The 18,321-nt window shown below is 49.5% G+C and overlaps 1 protein-coding gene across 8 annotated transcripts in view; it reads left to right on the plus strand.

The window, feature by feature from the left end:
• Positions 1-11,582, plus strand: part of EWSR1 (EWS RNA binding protein 1) — a 29,722-nt gene extending 18,140 nt beyond the window's left edge. For 4 of the 8 annotated variants that reach the window (XM_049102076.1, XM_049102079.1, XM_049102078.1 and 1 more), the window contains 9 exons: positions 425-462; positions 990-1,022; positions 1,337-1,455; positions 7,831-7,960; positions 8,788-8,910; positions 9,811-9,973; positions 10,390-10,487; positions 10,771-11,023; positions 11,181-11,582. In XM_049102076.1, the coding sequence (XP_048958033.1) occupies positions 425-462; positions 990-1,022; positions 1,337-1,455; positions 7,831-7,960; positions 8,788-8,910; positions 9,811-9,973; positions 10,390-10,487; positions 10,771-11,023; positions 11,181-11,220 (997 nt within the window). In that variant the 3' untranslated portion in view covers positions 11,221-11,582. The remainder of the gene's footprint in view (positions 1-424; positions 463-989; positions 1,023-1,336; positions 1,456-7,830; positions 7,961-8,787; positions 8,911-9,810; positions 9,974-10,389; positions 10,488-10,770; positions 11,024-11,180) is intronic. The other 4 variants (XM_049102077.1, XM_025474430.3, XM_049102081.1 and 1 more) reach the window with 2 other exon arrangements.
• The last annotated feature ends 6,739 nt before the right edge of the window (positions 11,583-18,321 follow it).

An 18,321-nucleotide genomic window follows, 5' to 3' on the forward strand; every position in this document is an offset into this window, starting at 1 on the left:
TAGGAAGCCTCACTTGGCTCTCCCCTAGGAGAGGTTGAGGGTGCACCTTTATGAACATGGAAAGCAGTTGCCCCAGCTTGCTACTCCTCTCTACAACCAAGCTCTCCCTGTTTTTCAGCTGATGGGGTGGGTGTTTGGGATCTACTTTTTTTCCCCCTAATTTGCCAAGTATTGCACTATTAATACCAGCCCCCGAAATGAAAGGAACCAACCACACTGGTGTGTACAATCAGACAAGCAAGGTTGTATATAAAGGAAATTTGAGCAAGCTGCCCTGAAGAAAGGCATAGTGACAAGATGAGAGAGATGCATTGTTTGGAGATGTGTTTAGCCAGTGCCCTTCTTCCCCACGAGCCCCCCCAAGGCTCAGAGCGGTACTGGCTTTTAAAGGGAAAGGCCTTCATTTCTTCGTTTATCCCCCCAGCAGCGCTGGAGAGCGAGGTGGCTTCAATAAGCCTGGTGGTAAGTTTTTGAGTATTACCATGGATAGTGTTTAAAAAAAATACAGTCAGTTTTTAGAAAACTATAATTTTTTATTAGTTTCATAAGCGGTTTAAAAATGATCTATACAAAGAGACTAATGGGTACTGCCGGCATTGTCTTAGGGGTAATAAGGTTAACCTACGGTTACAAAACAAAGGGTAACTTGAAGTATTGAGCAACTGCTTCTGTAATATGGGGGAGAATACAGTTTTTAAATTTGGTTTGGAGGAAAAATTTTGACTTAAATTTAACACTAATTTGGCACATAAGCATTGAGTGTATTTGGTTAATGGTTTAAAAGCAAACCAGCAAAGAAAAAGCAAAACCCTAGCAAATCTTTCACAAATGTTAAAGGGGCACTGCTCCATTTTAGCAGTGCGGGTCATTTTGAATTTAATGAAGCCCCATCAAATGGTGGTATAGTAGATAGCTATGTGTGTTTGTAAGGTTTGTAGCTTGCAAGACGTGCACTAATAGTATTTTATATGATCTTTCCTGGTTGGCAGGACCCATGGATGAAGGACCAGATCTTGATCTAGGTAATTTTGAATTCTTGAATTTTGTATCTTATGTTAATAAATGAACAGCACCGAAGTAAGTGCTTGCTAGAGCTCAGCAGCCTGGTAGATGAGCGTGATATTCTTGCTGTCAGGAGCAGTCTGAGGCTCCCTTTATTGGGAGCATCTACTTCTACTAGCCTTAGACGAAAGGGAAACCACAACTTCGTGGCTTTCTTAGCGTGGCTGGTAGTTCTCTTAGCTTTGTGGTAATTACCAGTGAGCAGCAGTGACTAGTGCATTAATCAGCCCCTGTAGGTACAGCAGAGTAACTCCTGTCTTTTTTTCTCTGAAAGGCCCACCTGTAGATCCAGATGAAGACTCTGACAACAGTGCAATTTATGTGCAAGGCCTAAATGACAATGTGACTCTAGATGATCTGGCTGACTTCTTTAAGCAATGTGGAGTTGTTAAGGTAAGTACAAGCAAAACCGTATGACCCGGCAAGTCTTCCAAATCAGCAGGCATTTTAAAGAGATGATGTTGAGAGTTTCTGAAGAGCTAACCACTTCTAAGTTGCCTGACTTGCTGGGCATGTTGTGGTTTGCTCCTTAAAAATACAGAAACAGCAGAAGCAACAAGAAAACGTTTTTGGTAGAAAAATGCTAAATATGGTTGGGCATATTTAACTCAAGTCTTTTCTTTATAATTTTCAGTTAATTACAAGAATACTTAAATGGACACTGCTTTTTTGTGAAATACAGAATACACCATAGCATTTTTTAAATGGTCAACATTTATGTTTCTACTTCCAGTATGAGAATTAGAGCTTTATGAGCACGTGACATATTTTTCTTCCCCAGTGTTATCCTTTCTCCACGCTCCCATCCCGAATCATACTGTTCCTTTCTTTTCATAGACATATGCTATAATTTTGGGGAAGGTTTATTAAACACTACTACCTATAAGGCAGTGTTATTCTGTGGATATACTAGGAACAAACAGGAACCCTTGGAGTTCACGTACAGTGGGGAACATACAGTAAAAAGGAATATATTGTGTTAGGTGATGGATGTTATGGAGGAAAATAAATCAAGGAGAGCTGAGATAAAAGAAATAGAGCCATACAACTCAGAGCAGGGAAAGCTTTTAGCAACAGTAGCTTGAATAGCAAGGCAGAGGGGCCGAGAAGCTCGTGAAGCTGGTGTGACTAGAAAGTTTTAATCTGAGGTAGTGGAATGGTGGTTGGGTTCAGGTGGGGAAAATTAAGAGAAATTATGGTTTTGAGGGGGGGATCAGGAGTTCTCAGGTCAGAAACCCAAAGGTTTGGGAGTCCTATATTTCATTTATAAATGTCACAAGTTAATTTATTGTATATTCTCTAATAGTTATTTCTAAGTTTGTGGTCTGTAGTCCATGCTGCAGTGAATATTCTTGTATATGTCTCCTGGGGCACAGTAAACTAGTGTCTTTTTAGTGTATGTATAGTTGGTTCTTATTACTTGCAGTAGTTCTGGAAGGTCACTACAAAGACTGAATTAATGGATACTCAACCACTGCTCTTAAGCAGGTGTGTGCACAGATACATATATACACACACGTCACATACATTAGAATTCTAAATTGTAAAAAACCGTTCCCCCTTGATAGATCTATTTTTTTCTTACAAAGAGAAAATGAGGTTCTGAAGTGTTGAGTGACTTGCATGAGTTGGCATTCAGATTCATCCAGCTGGCCCCAGGGCCAGAACTTCTTTCACTGCACTGCCCTGTCCCCACAGTCTCCATCCCTTGAGAGAACTGGACTGAGGGTGCAGCGTGTCTCATTTGATCTCTACTGGAACAAGTGCATCAGATGGCTTAAATTTTTGTTGCTCCACACGTCTACAAATAACCACAAAAGTGCTACAAGTATTGATTTTGGAGTTTAAATTTTAGTGAGTAGGCAAATTTGCAAATATTAAATCCACAAATCAGATTCAGCTATACCCACCCAGGTGTAGAATTGCTGGTTCTAAAAGTGCATATTTAACTTTATAACTAATAGTATGGCTGAGCAACTTAGTAGATTTCCACCAGCATTCATAAGACCACACTCCCCATATCCTCACTGCTACTGGGACTGACCTGAATTTTTAACTTACATCAATCTGGTGGAAGAAAATGGAAATGTGGTGTTTTTCTTAAAATTTTGTTTTTGGAGCACCTGGGTGGCTCATTCAGTTAAGTGTCTGCCTTTGTCTCAGGTCATGATCTCAGGGTTCTGGGAACAAGCCCTGAGTCAGGCTCCCTGCTCAACAGAGCTCCTCCTTCTCCCTCTCCCTCTGCTGCTTCCCCTGCTTGTGCATGCACTCTCTCTTTCAAATAAGTAAATAAAAATTTTTTTTAAGATTTTATTTGAGAGAGAGAGCCTGAACATGAGCCAGGGGGCAGGAGGCTGAGGAAGAGGGACACGCAGACTCCCTGTTGAGTAGGGAGCCTGACTCAGGGCTCGTTCCCAGGACCCTGAGATGAGATCATGACCTAAGTGGAAGGCAGATGCTTAACCAAGACTGAGCCACCCAGGTGCCCCTGAAATGTGGTTTTAATTTACTTTTCCGTGTTTGCTTAATAATGTTCTAATTGCATGTTGTCTCCTATGAAATGCCTATTAGTCTTAACACTCATTCTTCATTGGGTTGTCCCTTTAAAGAATGTATTTTATTTATAGAAAGAGTAGGGGATAGGGGCAGAGGGGGAGAATCCCAAGCAGTCTCCATGCTCAAAACGGAGCCCAGTGCAGTATTTGATCTCATGACCCTGAGATCATGACCTGAGCCGAAATCAAGAGTTGGATGCTTAACCGCCTGAGCCACCCAGGCGCCCCTACATATAATTCTTTATATTCCCTGAAGGCTGATCCTTGTCTAATACTGCAAGTGTATTCTCCCAATTTCTAACTCTTTGATGAAAGAAGCAGCTCTTAATGTAATTGAACTTACCAATCATGTCATTATTGGTTTGTATCTTTCTTTCTGTTTGTGAGACCTTTTGTTTCAGTAACATTTACTGAAAGAACCATCCTTTCCTTGATCGTATATACTATATCTGTCACATAAATTTCGTCCCATACCTGGAGCTGTTTCTGGTAGTCTTTGTATACTTGGGGTTAATTCACTAATTAGCACAGCTATTTCTATTTTAAGTCTTTATCTAGGGCAGCCCTGGTGGCGCAGCGGTTTGGCGCCGCCTGCAGCCTGGGGCGTGATCCTGGAGACCCGGGATCGAGTCCCACGTCAGGCTCCCTGCATGGAACCTGCTTCTCCCTCTGCCTGTGTCTCTGCCTTTCTCTCTCTGTGTCTATGAATAAATAAATAAAATCTTTAAAAAAAAAAAAAGTCTTTATCTATAATAAAGCAAATTCTGTTCTCTTTCCTTAAGATTGCTCTATTATGGGTAGCCCCGGTGGCACAGAGGTTTAGCGCCGCCTGCAGCCTGGGGCATGCATGGTCCTGGGGACCCCAGATCTAGTCCCACATCAGGCTGTCTGCAAGGAGCCTGCTTCTCCCTCTGCCTGTGTCTCTGCCTCTCTCTCTCTTTCTGTGTGTGTGTCTCTATGAATAAATTTTTTAAAAATCTTAAAAAAGATTGCTCTATTATTTACTCCTTGTTTTATGTACATTTTAGAATTCCATTTATGTTCTTTAAAAACCCCAATTGGATGTTTATTGAATCTATAAGATAGTTTGAGGAAAATAGATACTTTTATAATACTGAGTAGTTTTTTCCATGAATATCGTATGTGCATTTACTTAGGTCTTGAGTGAAGACCATCTCAACGGTTTTGCAAGTCTTAGTTTTATTTTTAAAAATTTCAATTATTGTTGGGACGCCTGGGTGGCTCAGCAGTTGAGCATCTGCCTTCAGCTCAGGGCATGATCCTGGGATCCAATATCGAGTTCCACATTGAGCTCCCTGTAGGGAGCCTACATCTCCCTCTGCCTATATCTCTGCCCCTCTCTCTGTGTGTGTCTCATGAATAAACAAGTAAAATCTTTAAAAAATAAATAAAAATTTTAGTTATTGTTAATGGTCTTTTTCAAATGACATTTTGTGGTTGTTACAACTATATAGAAATAAGATTTGACTTTGATAGCCCTTAAGATTTGCATGATGGGGATCCCTGGGTGGCTCAGCGGTTTGGCACCTGCCTTTGGCCCAGGGCGTGATCTTGGAGTCCCCGGATCAAGTCCCACATTAGGTTTCCTGTGGGGAGCCTGCTTCTCCCTCTGCCTGGGTCTCTGCCTCTTTCTGTCTCTTCATGAATAAATAAATAAAATCTTAAAAAATAAAAAAAAAAAAGATTTGCATGATTAAGGTTTCCTTTTTTTTTTTTTTTTAAGATTTATTTATTCATGAGACAGGCAGAGACATAGGCAGAGGGAGAAGCAGGCTCCCCACAGGGAGCCTGATGTGGGACTTGATCCCGGATCCCAAGATCACACCCTGAGCCAAAGGCAGATGCTCAACTGCTGAACCACCCAGGCATCCCAGAGGGTTTCTATTTGTGATGTGTATGATATGTTGTTTATTTGTGTATGTGTGGGTTTTTTCCTAGTTAGGAAAGTAATGTATAGGGATGTCTAAATGGCTCAGTGGTTTGGCATCTGCCTTTGGCTCAGGTCTTGATTCTGGAGTCCTAAGATCAAGTTCCGCATTGGGCTCCCTGCGTGGAGCCTGCATTTCCCCCCTGCCTGTGTCTCTGCCTTTCAGTCTCTCATGTATAAATAAATAAAATCTTTTAAAAAGGCAGGGGGGAGGATCCCTGGGTGGCGCAGTGGTTTAGCGCCTGCCTTTAGCCCAGGGCGTGATCCTGGAGACCCGGGATCGAATCCCACATCGGGCTCCCGGTGCATGGAGCCTGCTTCTCCCTCTGCCTGTGTCTCTGCCTCTCTCTCTCTCTCTCTCTCTGTATGACTATCATAAATAAATAAAAATTAAAAAATAAAATAAAATAAAATAAAATAAAAAGGCAGGGGGGGATCCCTGGGTGGCTCAGCGGTTTAGCCTCTGCCTTTGGCCCAGGGCGTGAGGATCCCGGGATTGGGTCCCACATCGGGCTCCCTGTGTGGAGCCTGCTTCTCCCTCTGCCTGTGTCTCTGCCCCCCCCCAAATCATGAATAAATAAATAAAATCTTTTTAAAATAATAATAATAAAAATTAAAAATTATACTATCAGTTTTGTAAAATAGAGATTTTAAAAATAGCCCCATCATTCATACCACCATTTTGCCATATTTTTCAGCATGTATGTTCTTTATAAAAACATAGCATTAGTATGTATGTCTTACAAATACTAGCTTTTTTTAAGATTTTATTCATGAGAGACACAGAGACAGCAGAGACACAGGGAGAGAGAGAGAAGCAGGCTCCATGCAGGGAGCCTGATGTGGGACTTGATCCTAGGTCTCCATGGGACTCGATCTCCAGACTCAGGATCACGCCCTGGGCCAAAGGCAGGCGCCCAACTGCTGAGCCACCCGGGCATCCTGACTAGCTTTCTTTTCTTTTTATATATATATATATATAAATCAATACTCTTAGGTATCACTAGGTGTTATATAACCAACATGTATAAATTAAACTTTGATCATAATGTACTTTTAATGCAGAAAACAGATGAAGCCATATTCTTGTATTATAGTGTGGCTCCTGAAATCAAGCCAGTTGTATCTGGTGTTCAGCTGAAAAGCTAATGGTGCATTCTAGCTCTGGAGGAAAAATTAGCTGTGTTGGATTTTAAGAATGCTGTTAGAAAGGATCCCTGGGGTGGCTCAGCGGTTGAGCACCTGCCTTCTGCCCAGGGCATGATCCTGGAGACCCAGGATTGAGTTCCGCGTCGGGCTCCCTGCCTGGAGCCTGCTTGTGTCTCTGCCTCTCTCTGTGTCTCTCATGAATAAATAAAATCTTAGGGCAGCCCTGGTGGCACAGCGGTTTAGCACCGCCTGCAGCCCGGGGTGTGATCCTGGAGACCCAGGATCGAGTTCCACATCAGGCTCCTTGCATGGAACCTGCTTCTCCCTCTGACTTTGTCTCTGCGCCTCTCTCTCTGTGTGTGTGTGTGTGTGTGTGTGTGTGTGTCTCTCATGAATAAATAAATAAAATCTTTTAAAAAAATAAAAATAAAATCTTAAAAAAAAAAAAGAATGCTGTTAGCAGGGCAGCCCAGGTAGCTCAGCGTTTAGCACCGCCTTCAGCTCGGGGTGTGATCCTGGAGACCTGGGATCGAGTCCCACATCAGGCTCCCTGCATGGAGCCTGCTTCTCCCTCTGCCTGTGTGTATGCCTTTCTCTCTCTGTCTCTCATGAATAAATAAAATCTTTGGGGGAAAAAAAAAGAATGCTGCTAGTACACTCAGAACCCTATGTACTATACTTACTGACTTAAGGGTGATTTTTATTTTATGTGAGACATGGTTTGTGTGATGGCATCAAAGCTTGACTGCCTCGTAAGAGGTGGCTATTTCACTGGGTGCCCTTTAGTGTGGGGTACAGAAAATGTTGAGTCAGATACAAGGACACCAGGAGATGACAGCTAGAGAAGGAATGGGAAGCATACTGTTAGCACTTACACACTTTGGAACCTGAGGCCTATTGTGGTTTTCATGACACCTACACCTAAGAGAAAAAATGACCTAAGTATGTATTTATTGTGGCACTTTAGGAAATAAATCATGCATAATTCACTACTTGGAGATAAACACATCCTACCGAATGTGTGTCTGAAAAAGTACAGCTTTTGACAATTCAAGGGACTTCTCTGAGTGTTAGTGTGTTTCTGGTCACAGTTTAACTATGCTATTTTATGCCTAGATGAACAAGAGAACCGGACAACCCATGATCCATATCTACTTGGACAAGGAAACAGGAAAGCCCAAAGGTGATGCTACAGTATCCTATGAAGACCCACCAACTGCCAAGGCTGCTGTGGAGTGGTTTGATGGTAAGAGCCCTAGAGTTGACAGGGGTACTCATTGGTGTCCTTCACTTCAGCCTGCCCTGGGACGCATGAAGGGTCTTGCTAATGGATGTAATTCTGTTAGAATATCATTTTCTGAAATGGTTTTAGGGACAAGGGACAGATGTATTTTTCCTCTGTGTCACTATAACACATTGCAGAAGGGAGGAACTTGAGAGCCATAGAAGCAGGAAGACCCACTGTCTGCATTGGAGGAGCATTGGATGGCTCCCTTCTGCCATAAGAGGGCCCAGTTTCTGGCCCTGGACTTGGAGAGCCCTCATTTTTTTAGTCATTATTACAAATCCACCTTGCTTAAAGTTGTAAATGCCTCTCTAATAAGCAAGTTATCAGAAAGTACAGATCACTCCATAAAAAAACAATATGAAACTCAAATGAGTTTAAATATATACATATTTAGCCTTGGCATTAATTCTGGAATTCCACCACAGACAAAACTGACTTGAAAATGTCAAAGGACAGTTCCTGGCTCTCATCTCTTGGCCACTTTACATACTTGCCCTACTTCTCACCTTTTTCGGGGCAAGGGTGCCAGTGCACTCAGCATTCTCCTGGCTTATTTTCTGCCTTAGGGTACAGGGGGTTTGGGAGGTATCTTTTGAAGGAGTTTTAATGAGAATGCCCTTGCCAGCGACAGTCTTAGAGAAGATTGTGGTTGGGGCACATGCTACCATTGGGGGTGGTTGACTGTAGTGGAGTTTGTGAGCAAGGAGTACTCTAGTCTTGCCTAATCCCTCAAGGAGGGAAGAGTTGGAAGTTGGGAGTAATGGTGTTCTGTTCTCTTGTTTCAGGGAAAGATTTTCAAGGAAGCAAACTTAAGGTTTCTCTTGCTCGGAAGAAACCTCCAATGAACAGCATGCGGGGTGGTATGCCTCCCCGTGAGGGCAGAGGGATGCCACCGCCACTCCGTGGAGGTATTTACCAGACACCTTCCCTAAGCTGCTTCTGTGTTGCTCTGAATATTTTTTGGTAAACTTTGAGAAACTTGAATTCTAGAGTGTAGAAAGACCCATTAGAAGTACTAAAAGGGGGATCCCTGGGTGGCGCAGCAGTTTAGCGCCTGCCTTTGGCCCAGGGTGCAATCCTGGAGACCCGGGATCGAGTCCCACATCAGGCTCCCTGCATGGAGCCTGCTTCTTCCTCTGCCTATGTCTCTGCCTCTCTCTCTCTCTCTGTGTGACTATCATAAATAAATAAAAAAAGAAAACTTTAAAAAAAAAAATACTAAAAGGTATATAGAATCAGTCCTAACCACTGAATGCTGACAGTTAAAAGTTTGCAGGAGGGGATCCCTGGGTGGCTCAGCGGTTTGGCGCCTGTCTTTGGCCCAGGGTGCGATCCTGGAGTCCCAGGATTGAGTCCCGCATCGGGCTCCCGACATGGAGCCTACTTCTCCCTCCTCCTGTGTCTCTGCCTCTCTCTCTCTCTCTCTCATTAAAAAATAAGTAAAATTTAAAAAAAAAAAAAAGTTTGCAGGAACGAAGGGAAGAGAAGAAAAGGGGTTTCTTAAAAAAAAAAAAGGGGGGGGGGGTTTCTTGGTCAGAGGAGCTGGAATTCCTGGGAACCACTCTGCCTGGCCAACCCAGAACTGCCATTTGTTCATTCTGCTTGGGTTTCTTCGTCTGCTTGAGAATGCCTGTTCCACAGGTTGTGGGAGCTAACTAAAGTAACGTGCACGGAAGACACACAGCTGGCCCCCTGGCCTATGGAAGTCTGAGTGGCAGCTGTGATATCTGCATTCCCTTAATGAGAGAGGCTTCCCCTGCAGCAAATCTAGTCCTATCCAGAGGTGACCGGCTCTTTCTCGATTGCAGGTCCAGGGGGCCCAGGAGGTCCTGGGGGCCCCATGGGTCGCATGGGAGGCCGTGGAGGAGACAGAGGTGGCTTTCCCCCAAGAGGACCCCGGGGTTCCCGAGGGAACCCATCTGGAGGAGGAAACGTCCAGCACCGAGCTGGGGACTGGCAGTGCCCCAATCCGTATGTACTTCTCTTGGCAAATTGATACTCTCCACTAGTGAAGTCATCCTGTATCTCCCCATTCCCATTCTGGAGAGGACTGCCAGACTCTGTCTAGAGGAGTATCATGACCCTGACTGCTCTGGCGGGGCGGGGCGGCGGGGGGTGGGGGTGGGGCTAATCAGTCAATCTTCAGAGCCTTCTGAAGGATGTCATGGTTCCAACTCCTCGGGTCTGCGTGTACATGGTTTCTGGATCACACACCGGTCTATTAGGTGCATTGCTGCCTGGGGTTGTGTGTCGTCAAACCTCTGAACGGTGCTTGGCCAGGCTGCAGTGTTTGTGCTGGTGGAATATGGTGTGTGTGTGCTCACGTGCTGTTTTGCTTAATTTCTTGGTTCAGTTGGTGATTTCTGTTGTGATACAATTTTACACAGGGGGTGTGGAAACCAGAACTTCGCCTGGAGAACAGAATGCAACCAGTGTAAGGCCCCGAAGCCTGAAGGCTTCCTTCCACCACCCTTCCCGCCCCCGGGTAGGTACAGGTTTGGGGAGCACCCCCTCAGCGTCTTGGTACTAAACCTATTGTTAACTTGGGGGCTTGGTAAACTGCTGTTGCCAGCCAGGTCGATGTCTCAGTAAGTGTAGTCTTGGTGCTCAAGCTCCTGAAGTTCCATCATCTGTCCTAAAGTGTGACCCAGATACTCAGCTCAAGTAAAGCATCTGTTTGCTTTTTGCTCCAGGAGAAGGCAGCAGATCCTGAGTCGCCACCGTCGTCCTCCCTGTCTTGCTACTGATCTATCTTTTTCCTACCTTAGGCGGTGACCGTGGCAGAGGTGGCCCTGGTGGCATGCGGGGAGGAAGAGGTGGCCTCATGGACCGCGGTGGTCCCGGTGGGATGTTCAGAGGTGGCCGCGGTGGAGACAGAGGGGGCTTCCGTGGTGGCCGGGGCATGGACCGAGGTGGCTTTGGCGGAGGAAGACGAGGCGGTCCTGGTGGGCCCCCTGGACCTTTGATGGAACAGATGGGAGGAAGAAGAGGCGGGCGTGGAGGACCTGGAAAAATGGATAAGTACGTGATGGTGTGAACCAGCTGTGGGCTTCTGGGGGCGTCGAGGCGGGAGCCCCTGCCACACTGACTGGCGAGGGTTGGGCTCTGGTGGGCGGTGGTAGGAAGGAAGCTCCCTGTGCCTTCCCCCGTTGAACCCCGTGCCCCTTTGGCCTTGCAGAGGCGAGCACCGTCAGGAGCGCAGAGACCGGCCCTACTAGACGCAGAGACCCCGCAGAGCTGCATTGACTACCAGATTTATTTTTTAAACCAGAAAATGTTTTAAATTTATAATTCCATATTTATAATGTTGGCCACAACATTATGATTATTCCTTGTCTGTACTTTAGTATTTTTCACCATTTGTGAAGAAACATTAAAACAAGTTAAATGGTAGTGTGCCGAGTTTTTTTTCCTTCTTTTAAAGATGGTTGTTTAACTAAAGACTAAACAATGGGAACCCCTTGTGAGCATGCTCAGTATCATTGTGGAGAACCAAGAGGGCCTCTAACTGTAACAATGTTCATGGTTGTGATGTTTTGTTTTTTTTTTAAATAAAATTCCAAATGTTTATAAACAGTCATCCTTCTCGGACTCTGTTGCGCAGTCGCTGCGTGTCTACTTGGAGCGCGCCCGGACCCGCCACTTAAACTCCAGTGTCCTGGGAGGGGAAGCCCCGAGGGGGTCAGGATACCGCCATGTCAGGCGTGGTGCTGCCAGCAAGGAAACAGCGTTTGCACTGTCACTGTGACCCTGAACCCTCACTGCAGCCATGGGGACATCGAGCCCATTCCGGCTGATGGGCAGGGAGGAGTTGCGTGTCACAGGGCCTGGTGCCGTGGTGACTCGGAGTTCCTTGCAGCTCCTGCGGGCACGTAGACTCGGGTGACAGTCTCCCGGGCTGTTCTGTGGGTTAGTGGACATTCAGTCAGGCTCCCCACGCTTCAGAACGAAGATCTGCCTGGGGGGACCACTAATGGGAACTGTTTTTACTTCCTACTCTGTGAGCTGACATTTCCTGGATGTTACAGGGTCAGAGTTGGCGAACTTGGCAGAGGTCACTGTTCAGTTCTTCCTGGTTGCCTTGTGTGAGGTCAGAAGCCAGGGCTTCTTCCCATGAGCATGTTTCTGAAATTATTGGGGAGAAGAGTCCCAGACTCTTCACCTCCGGGCCTTTTTGGTTAGTCTGGCCTTTTCTTGGACTTGCATGAAGGGTATTTAGGGCCAGGCCAGTAGATTTAAGTCTATGCCCTCCTGTGTGGGGGGGATTTCATTCACTGAGAGATGAGGCCCTGCTGTGCCTGCCTGGGAAAAGAGGTTTTCCAAGTGAGTGACGGTGTGTAACCCAATCTGCATATAAGTCAGTTTATTACCAGATGTTCAAGAAAGAAACGCCGGTGGGGAGTGGGGCTTCTGGAAGCTAGGTCTCCAGGCTTTTGACGTGCCTTACGTTCAGTGGGCTGCTCAGTGGGCTGATGTGAAGTGCTGGAGCAAGTCCTGCATGACTCCTACCTACTAAGTAGCCCCAGCTTTTAACATTATTGTGTATTAGTCCATATTCCAGAAGTCTACATGTATGAAACTGGATCTCATTCTGGTTTTCTGGTGCTTAAAAAAATGATAAAAAGTGAAACCAGGAGATCCCTGGGTGGCGCAGCGGTTTAGCGCCTGCCTTTGGCCCAGGGTGCGATCCTGGAGACCTAGGATCGAATCCCACGTCGGGCTCCCGGTGCATAGAGCCTGCTTCTCCCTCTGCCTGTGTCTCTGCCTCTCTCTTTCTCTCTGTGTGACTATCATAAATAAATAAAAATTAAAAAAAAAAAAAGTGAAACCAGCTAGTATCTGAAGCTTCAAGGAGAGACTGTCACCTTTGCCGGAGGAAGGCACAAGAAGAATCTGGAATAAATTGTCCTCTCCATTCCCTGGCCCAGGAGAGCAAGGCCTTGGGAAACCTCTGAGGAGCTCACGTGCCCCTCCCTGCTCACGGCAGCCCTGCTGTACCCAAGGTTTGCACACACACACCCCTGCACACTCTCCAGCCCTCCTGGACGTACACCCACACCTCTGGCCTCATCTTCTTATATTAGTAATAGGCCTTGTTCTCCCACCTTGGGGAAGCCCCTCATCAGCCCTTCTAGATGCCAGCTCATTTTTCTGTTCCCCGACTGCCCACCTCTCCCTTTCTAGAACCCACTTCTGTCTTGCTTCTACTGATACGGTAGCTCTCAAAGTCCCCAGTGACCACAGTGCCAAATCAGTGGTTCGCCCTCAGTCCTGCGGTGGCTCCTGACCCTCACTGCCCGGCTGACCTCCCAGGTACCAGCTCCTCCTCAGCGTCTGAGGGGCTCACAGAGGGCTGGTGCCGGCCCCTTCCTGCACCCCAGCTCAGCCAATGGGAGCACTTCCCACCTCGCCCGGAAAGTCCTAGAACCTTACAGGGTCCTTTTCACCTCCTCCTGTTGGCCCAACCCTCCCACACGCTCTCTTCAAAGTACAAAATAGGGCGCCTGGGTGGCTCAGCGGTTGAGCGGTTGAGCGTCTGCTTTGGCTCAGGTCGCGATCCGGGGTCCTGGGATTAAGTCTCGCATCAGGCTCCCCCACAGGGAGCCTGCTTCTCCCTCTGCCTGTGTCTCTGCCTCTCTCTCCGCATCTCTCATGAATAAGTAAATAAAATCTTTAAGAAAGAAAAGTACAAAATAAATCACCAGCGCCTCCCACCTCTCGCCTGGCTCCCCGCTTCCCTCGGCCTCTCCAGCCCTAGCCCCACAGAGGCCAGAGTGACTTCTTGACACCTTAAGTCACTGCAATTCTCAAAACTGTCCCAGGGCTTCCTCCACACTTGCCACGACCCGCAAGGCCCTACTTGCTCTGGCCCCACAGGCCCCCGTGACCTCAGCCGCCCCGTCAGCCTTGCTCACTGCAGCCCAGTCACACAGGCCAGTGCTGCTCCTCCAGGGGCCCGGGAGGCTCCCGCCTCAGCCTTGGCAGGTGTCGGAGGCGTCAGAGCCGGGGTGCACACCCCGAGGCCCAAACCTAAGCAGCACATCAGGGCTCTTGCATGGTGCCAGGCCCGCCTCACCACTTGTACTTCCTGAGAAGTCTTTGAGGTAGGCGTCTACCCGCCGCCCACCCCATCTCCGGGGAGGTAAGGGCAGTCTCCCCGCGGAGGCTGTGCTCCCCACAGAGGGACAGGCCCGGGGCTCTGGCAGCAGTGCTCAGCAGTGCCGAGGGATGACAGGCCACTGCCGCTGGGAGCTGCTGCATTACTTGGCTCCTGCCTGGAGCTTGAGGCTGCCCCGGGAGTAGCCTGTGTCCCTCCCCAGAGGGGCTCGTCACCAGCACTAGACAGTCCCGCAAGAGGTGTTTATGTCCTAGGTGCCGAGGCCTGGGTGGAAGCATGTATGCCAGAAGGCCCGATTTCTCTCCGCCAAAAGAAACGTCTGGACTGACTGTCCTCAGAGGACCTGAGGCAGCGTGAGTTCCACCGCCTGTCTCAAAGGGCTGCATGAAGCTGGTCGGTGCCCCTGGATGTGGACGGGGAGGAGGGGGAGGAGGGGAGGAGGGGAGGAGGGGAGGAGGGGAGGAGGGGCCCCCCCGGCAGCCAGGAGCAGGAGCAGGAGCAGTAGGAGGGAGAAGTCGGAGAAGAAGTCTCGCTTACTTTCCACACCCTGGTCCAAACTCTCCAAGAGCTCTGGGTCGGTCACGCTGAGAAAAACAATGTCCATCACGGCCTCGTGGTCCCACAAGGCTACATGCTAGAGTCCTGGGCAAAGGCCGTGGAGTCCGCGCGGAGACGGATCTGAGCCCTCCCTACACACGAACAGTCGGCAGCGAGTGGCTCACCTGCTCCATGGGAAGGAACGTGGGGCCAAGGACCGTGCAGTGGCCGCTGCAACCGGAGCCAAGTCCCCAGACACCCAGACAGCAGGGCCAACCGCTGGCTCTTGAGGCCGAGCTGCCAGGCACAGGCCAAAGCACAAGCGGTGGGAGGGAGGCAGGCTGGAAAGCAGGCCCTCTTGGGCTTCCTGGTTTTGGTCCCTCTAGCGGAGGGCACAGGAGGCAGCTCGGGAAGCTTAGGGTCACTTGTTCACCCACTCAACCAGGGCTGTGCCCATAGGCTCAGTCTAACCCGGCTGCCCTGTACCTGGGCCGAGTCCCGCCCAGAAGGGCTTTACCTGAATACTCCATGGCCATCGTCTGACCTCCACCTGCAAGCACCCGGTTCCCTGGCACCCAGCCATGCAGGCAAGAAATCTGGCCATGTGCCCCCTGGCCATGGGCAAGACCATGCCTGCGCTGGAGGCACAGCATCCTGTACACCGAGGTGCCCTCTGGGGCTGTGGGAATGGGTTCAGGACAACCATAGCCCAAACCTCCTGTCCCTCCAGCAGTTTCCGAACTTCCCTTGGTCCTGCAAGGAACAGGAGAGGTCACCATACAACGGAGGAGGTCAAAGCTGAGGCCCTCCACAGCCTGGGCCAGGAGTCTGGCCATACCAGTCAACCCTCTGCCTGCCACCTGTCATCAGAATGTCGGAGCCCGTGGTCTGGAGTGGGCCTCTGTGACGGCAGGCCACAGCCCCTTGTGCCCTCTTCCTCAGAGGAATAGTAGACACCTGTCCCGACTGCTAACTAATACCATTTTCACAACTCTATGATGAGACTGCTACTGTTGTCCCACTTCACACATAGTACAACTGAGGCACAGATAGCTTAACCATCTCATCCAATGACCAAGAGCATGGCCTGGGTTCAATCTAACCTCTCTTATGTCTAGAGCCCTGTAGTTCAGCAAGGTAGATATAAGCAGGAATCAAATTCCTGCAGCTGCTGACCACACACATCCCTTGCCCTTTCTGGGCCTCAGTGTCCCCAAATGGTAAAATGAGAACACAGAAGGCCATCATACCTCATGGGATTATTTTGAAGACTAAATTACTTCGTCTCCACACCTTGTTCTTTTTTTTATATATATATTTTATTTATTTACTCATGAGACAGAGAGAGAGAGAGAGAGAGAGAGAGAGAGGCAGAGACACAGGCAGAGGGAGGAGCAGGCTCCATGCAGGGAGCCCGACATGGGACTCAATCCCGGGTCTCCAGGATCACACCCTGGGCCCAAGGCAGCGCTAAACCGCTGAGCCACCCGGGCTGCCCAGACACCTTGTTCTTTCCCCTGAAACCTGAGTTCCCTTGCCACATCTCCAGCAGCTCCCTTCTCCCCAGGAAGCAGCAGTCCCAGATCTGAGTCATTCTTTTTTTTTTTTTTTTAATTTTTTAAAAGATTATTTATTTATTTATTCATGAGAGACACACAGAGAGAGAGGCAGAGACACAGGCAGAGGGAGAAGCAGGCTCCATGCAGGGAGCCCTATGTGGGACTCGATCTGGGGTCTCCAGGATCACTCCCTGGGCCGAAGGCGGTGCTAAACTGCTGAGCCACCCAGGGATCCCCGATCTGAGTCATTCTTGACTTTGTTCTCACATTCACACCCAATTCACCAGCACATCCCATCAGCTCTCCCCTCAAATACAGGCCAGAATCCACCATCCTCCACCATCCCCACTGGCACCACCTGGTCTCCTCTGGGTTCCTGCCCTGCCCGCCACAGCAACCACAGGGAACCTGGTAAGACCTAAGGCCACCCCTCTCCCTTGCTCTAAATCCCTCCATGGCTCCCATGTCCCTCCGAAGAGGCAGGCCCACAAAGCCCTACTCCTTCTGCCCCCAATCTCTCTATCCTCATCCCTCCCTCCATCCCAGTCTCACAGGCCTCCTTACTCTTTCTTGATCACACCAACCACATGCTGACCTCAGGGCCTATACACTGGCTGTTCCCTTTACATGAAATACTCTCCTTCTAGCCATCCACACGTTCCTGCCCTTAGCTCCTTTCCTGACCACTGATTTATAGCTGCAGGCTCATCCCACCCCACACTCCCAAGCCCTCACCTGGTTCCATCACTAGTCCTTCACCCCTGTTTCAGCCCAGGGGCTGCCTTCCTACCACACTGTGAGCCCCTGAGAGCTGGCTCTGTTTCCTTCCCCACTTTTTGCTCTCGGTTCCCAGTGCCAGAAGAGACCCAGCACACAGTAGGTGCCATGTAAGTGTCAGCCAATACTATTACTAGTTACCAGCCTTCCTCACTGGTAGGGGTGCTGTAGGGGAGGGTAGATCAGAACCCGTACCACTTGGGTATCTAGGACATGGGCTGTGAGCCCACTGAATACTGAGGGCTCAGGAGGTGTACGTGATCAGCCTGGCACCAGAAGGACTAGCACACAGTAGGTACTCAACAGATGCCCCTGATCCTCGAATGTGGATATTCCCATAATAGCCATGTTCAAACCCTGAGTCCACCAGCTGCTCTCTTGAGCCCTAGTGGGCAAAAGATAGTCCCTCATAGAGGTGACTAGGTGACTAGTTTAGGTCAAGGGCACAGAGCAGGCCTGGCACACAGCAGGCGCTTTAGTAGAGCACAGACTTGGCTATTGGTGGTCGCGCTTCCCCCAGGCGCCGCCCTGGCCTGGGAGGCTGCACCGCGGCCAGGCCCAGCCTCCCCGCCCAGCCAGCAGCAGGGGGCAGAATTTCCCGCGGATCCCAGCCAGCTCCCTCCTCTGCAGTTTGAAAAGAAACGAGCAGTGATTAACCCTCCCGAGCCAAACTGACCCATTCAGCTTCTAGTCCTCCTTTCCCCTTAATTCTCTGCGCGACCTGGGCAGCCTCCCCCAAGGGCGGGGGCCAAGGTGTCCGATCCGCAGGTCTTAGCCACCTGCCGACCCCGCTGGGCCTCAGCGTCCTCAGCACAGAACCGGGCTCCCCAAGCCTCAAGGTTAAAGGCGAGCATTCAGCGAGGAGTGGCCCGTCCGGTGGGCCTAAGGCCATCTCCCCCTCCCCGGGCCCGCACTGCAGGTCGGAAGCTCGCACCCGAGTCACGCGGGCCTCCTTTATCTGCCCTAGGACGGTTCGCTCCAGACGGAGGTGACTCTGCAGCCCGCGGCCCTATCGCTTCCTGAGTCTTCTGGGGACCAGGCCGGGCCGCCTTCCCGAAGGGGCAGCTATCCGGGCAGGGGGCGCAATTAAAAGCGCCCAGAGCTCTCCCCAAGAGACCAGGGAGGTTTGGAAGGAGCCTCAGGGACGGGCCGGGCGGGCAGGGCGCGTCGGGGCCGACGGGGTCGCCCGGGGGCCCCAGTCCCGCCCCCCCGCCGGGACGCCCAGCCCCTCCCTCCGTCCGCGCGGCCGGCCCGGGAGCGGCGCTGCCCCTTTAAGAGCGCGCGGCCCCGCCCGCCCCCCGGCCGGATCCGAATTCCAGGGAGGCGGC

This window comes from Canis lupus, chromosome 26 (genome assembly GCF_003254725.2).
Source record: "Canis lupus dingo isolate Sandy chromosome 26, ASM325472v2, whole genome shotgun sequence".
Lineage (NCBI taxonomy): Eukaryota > Metazoa > Chordata > Mammalia > Carnivora > Canidae > Canis > Canis lupus.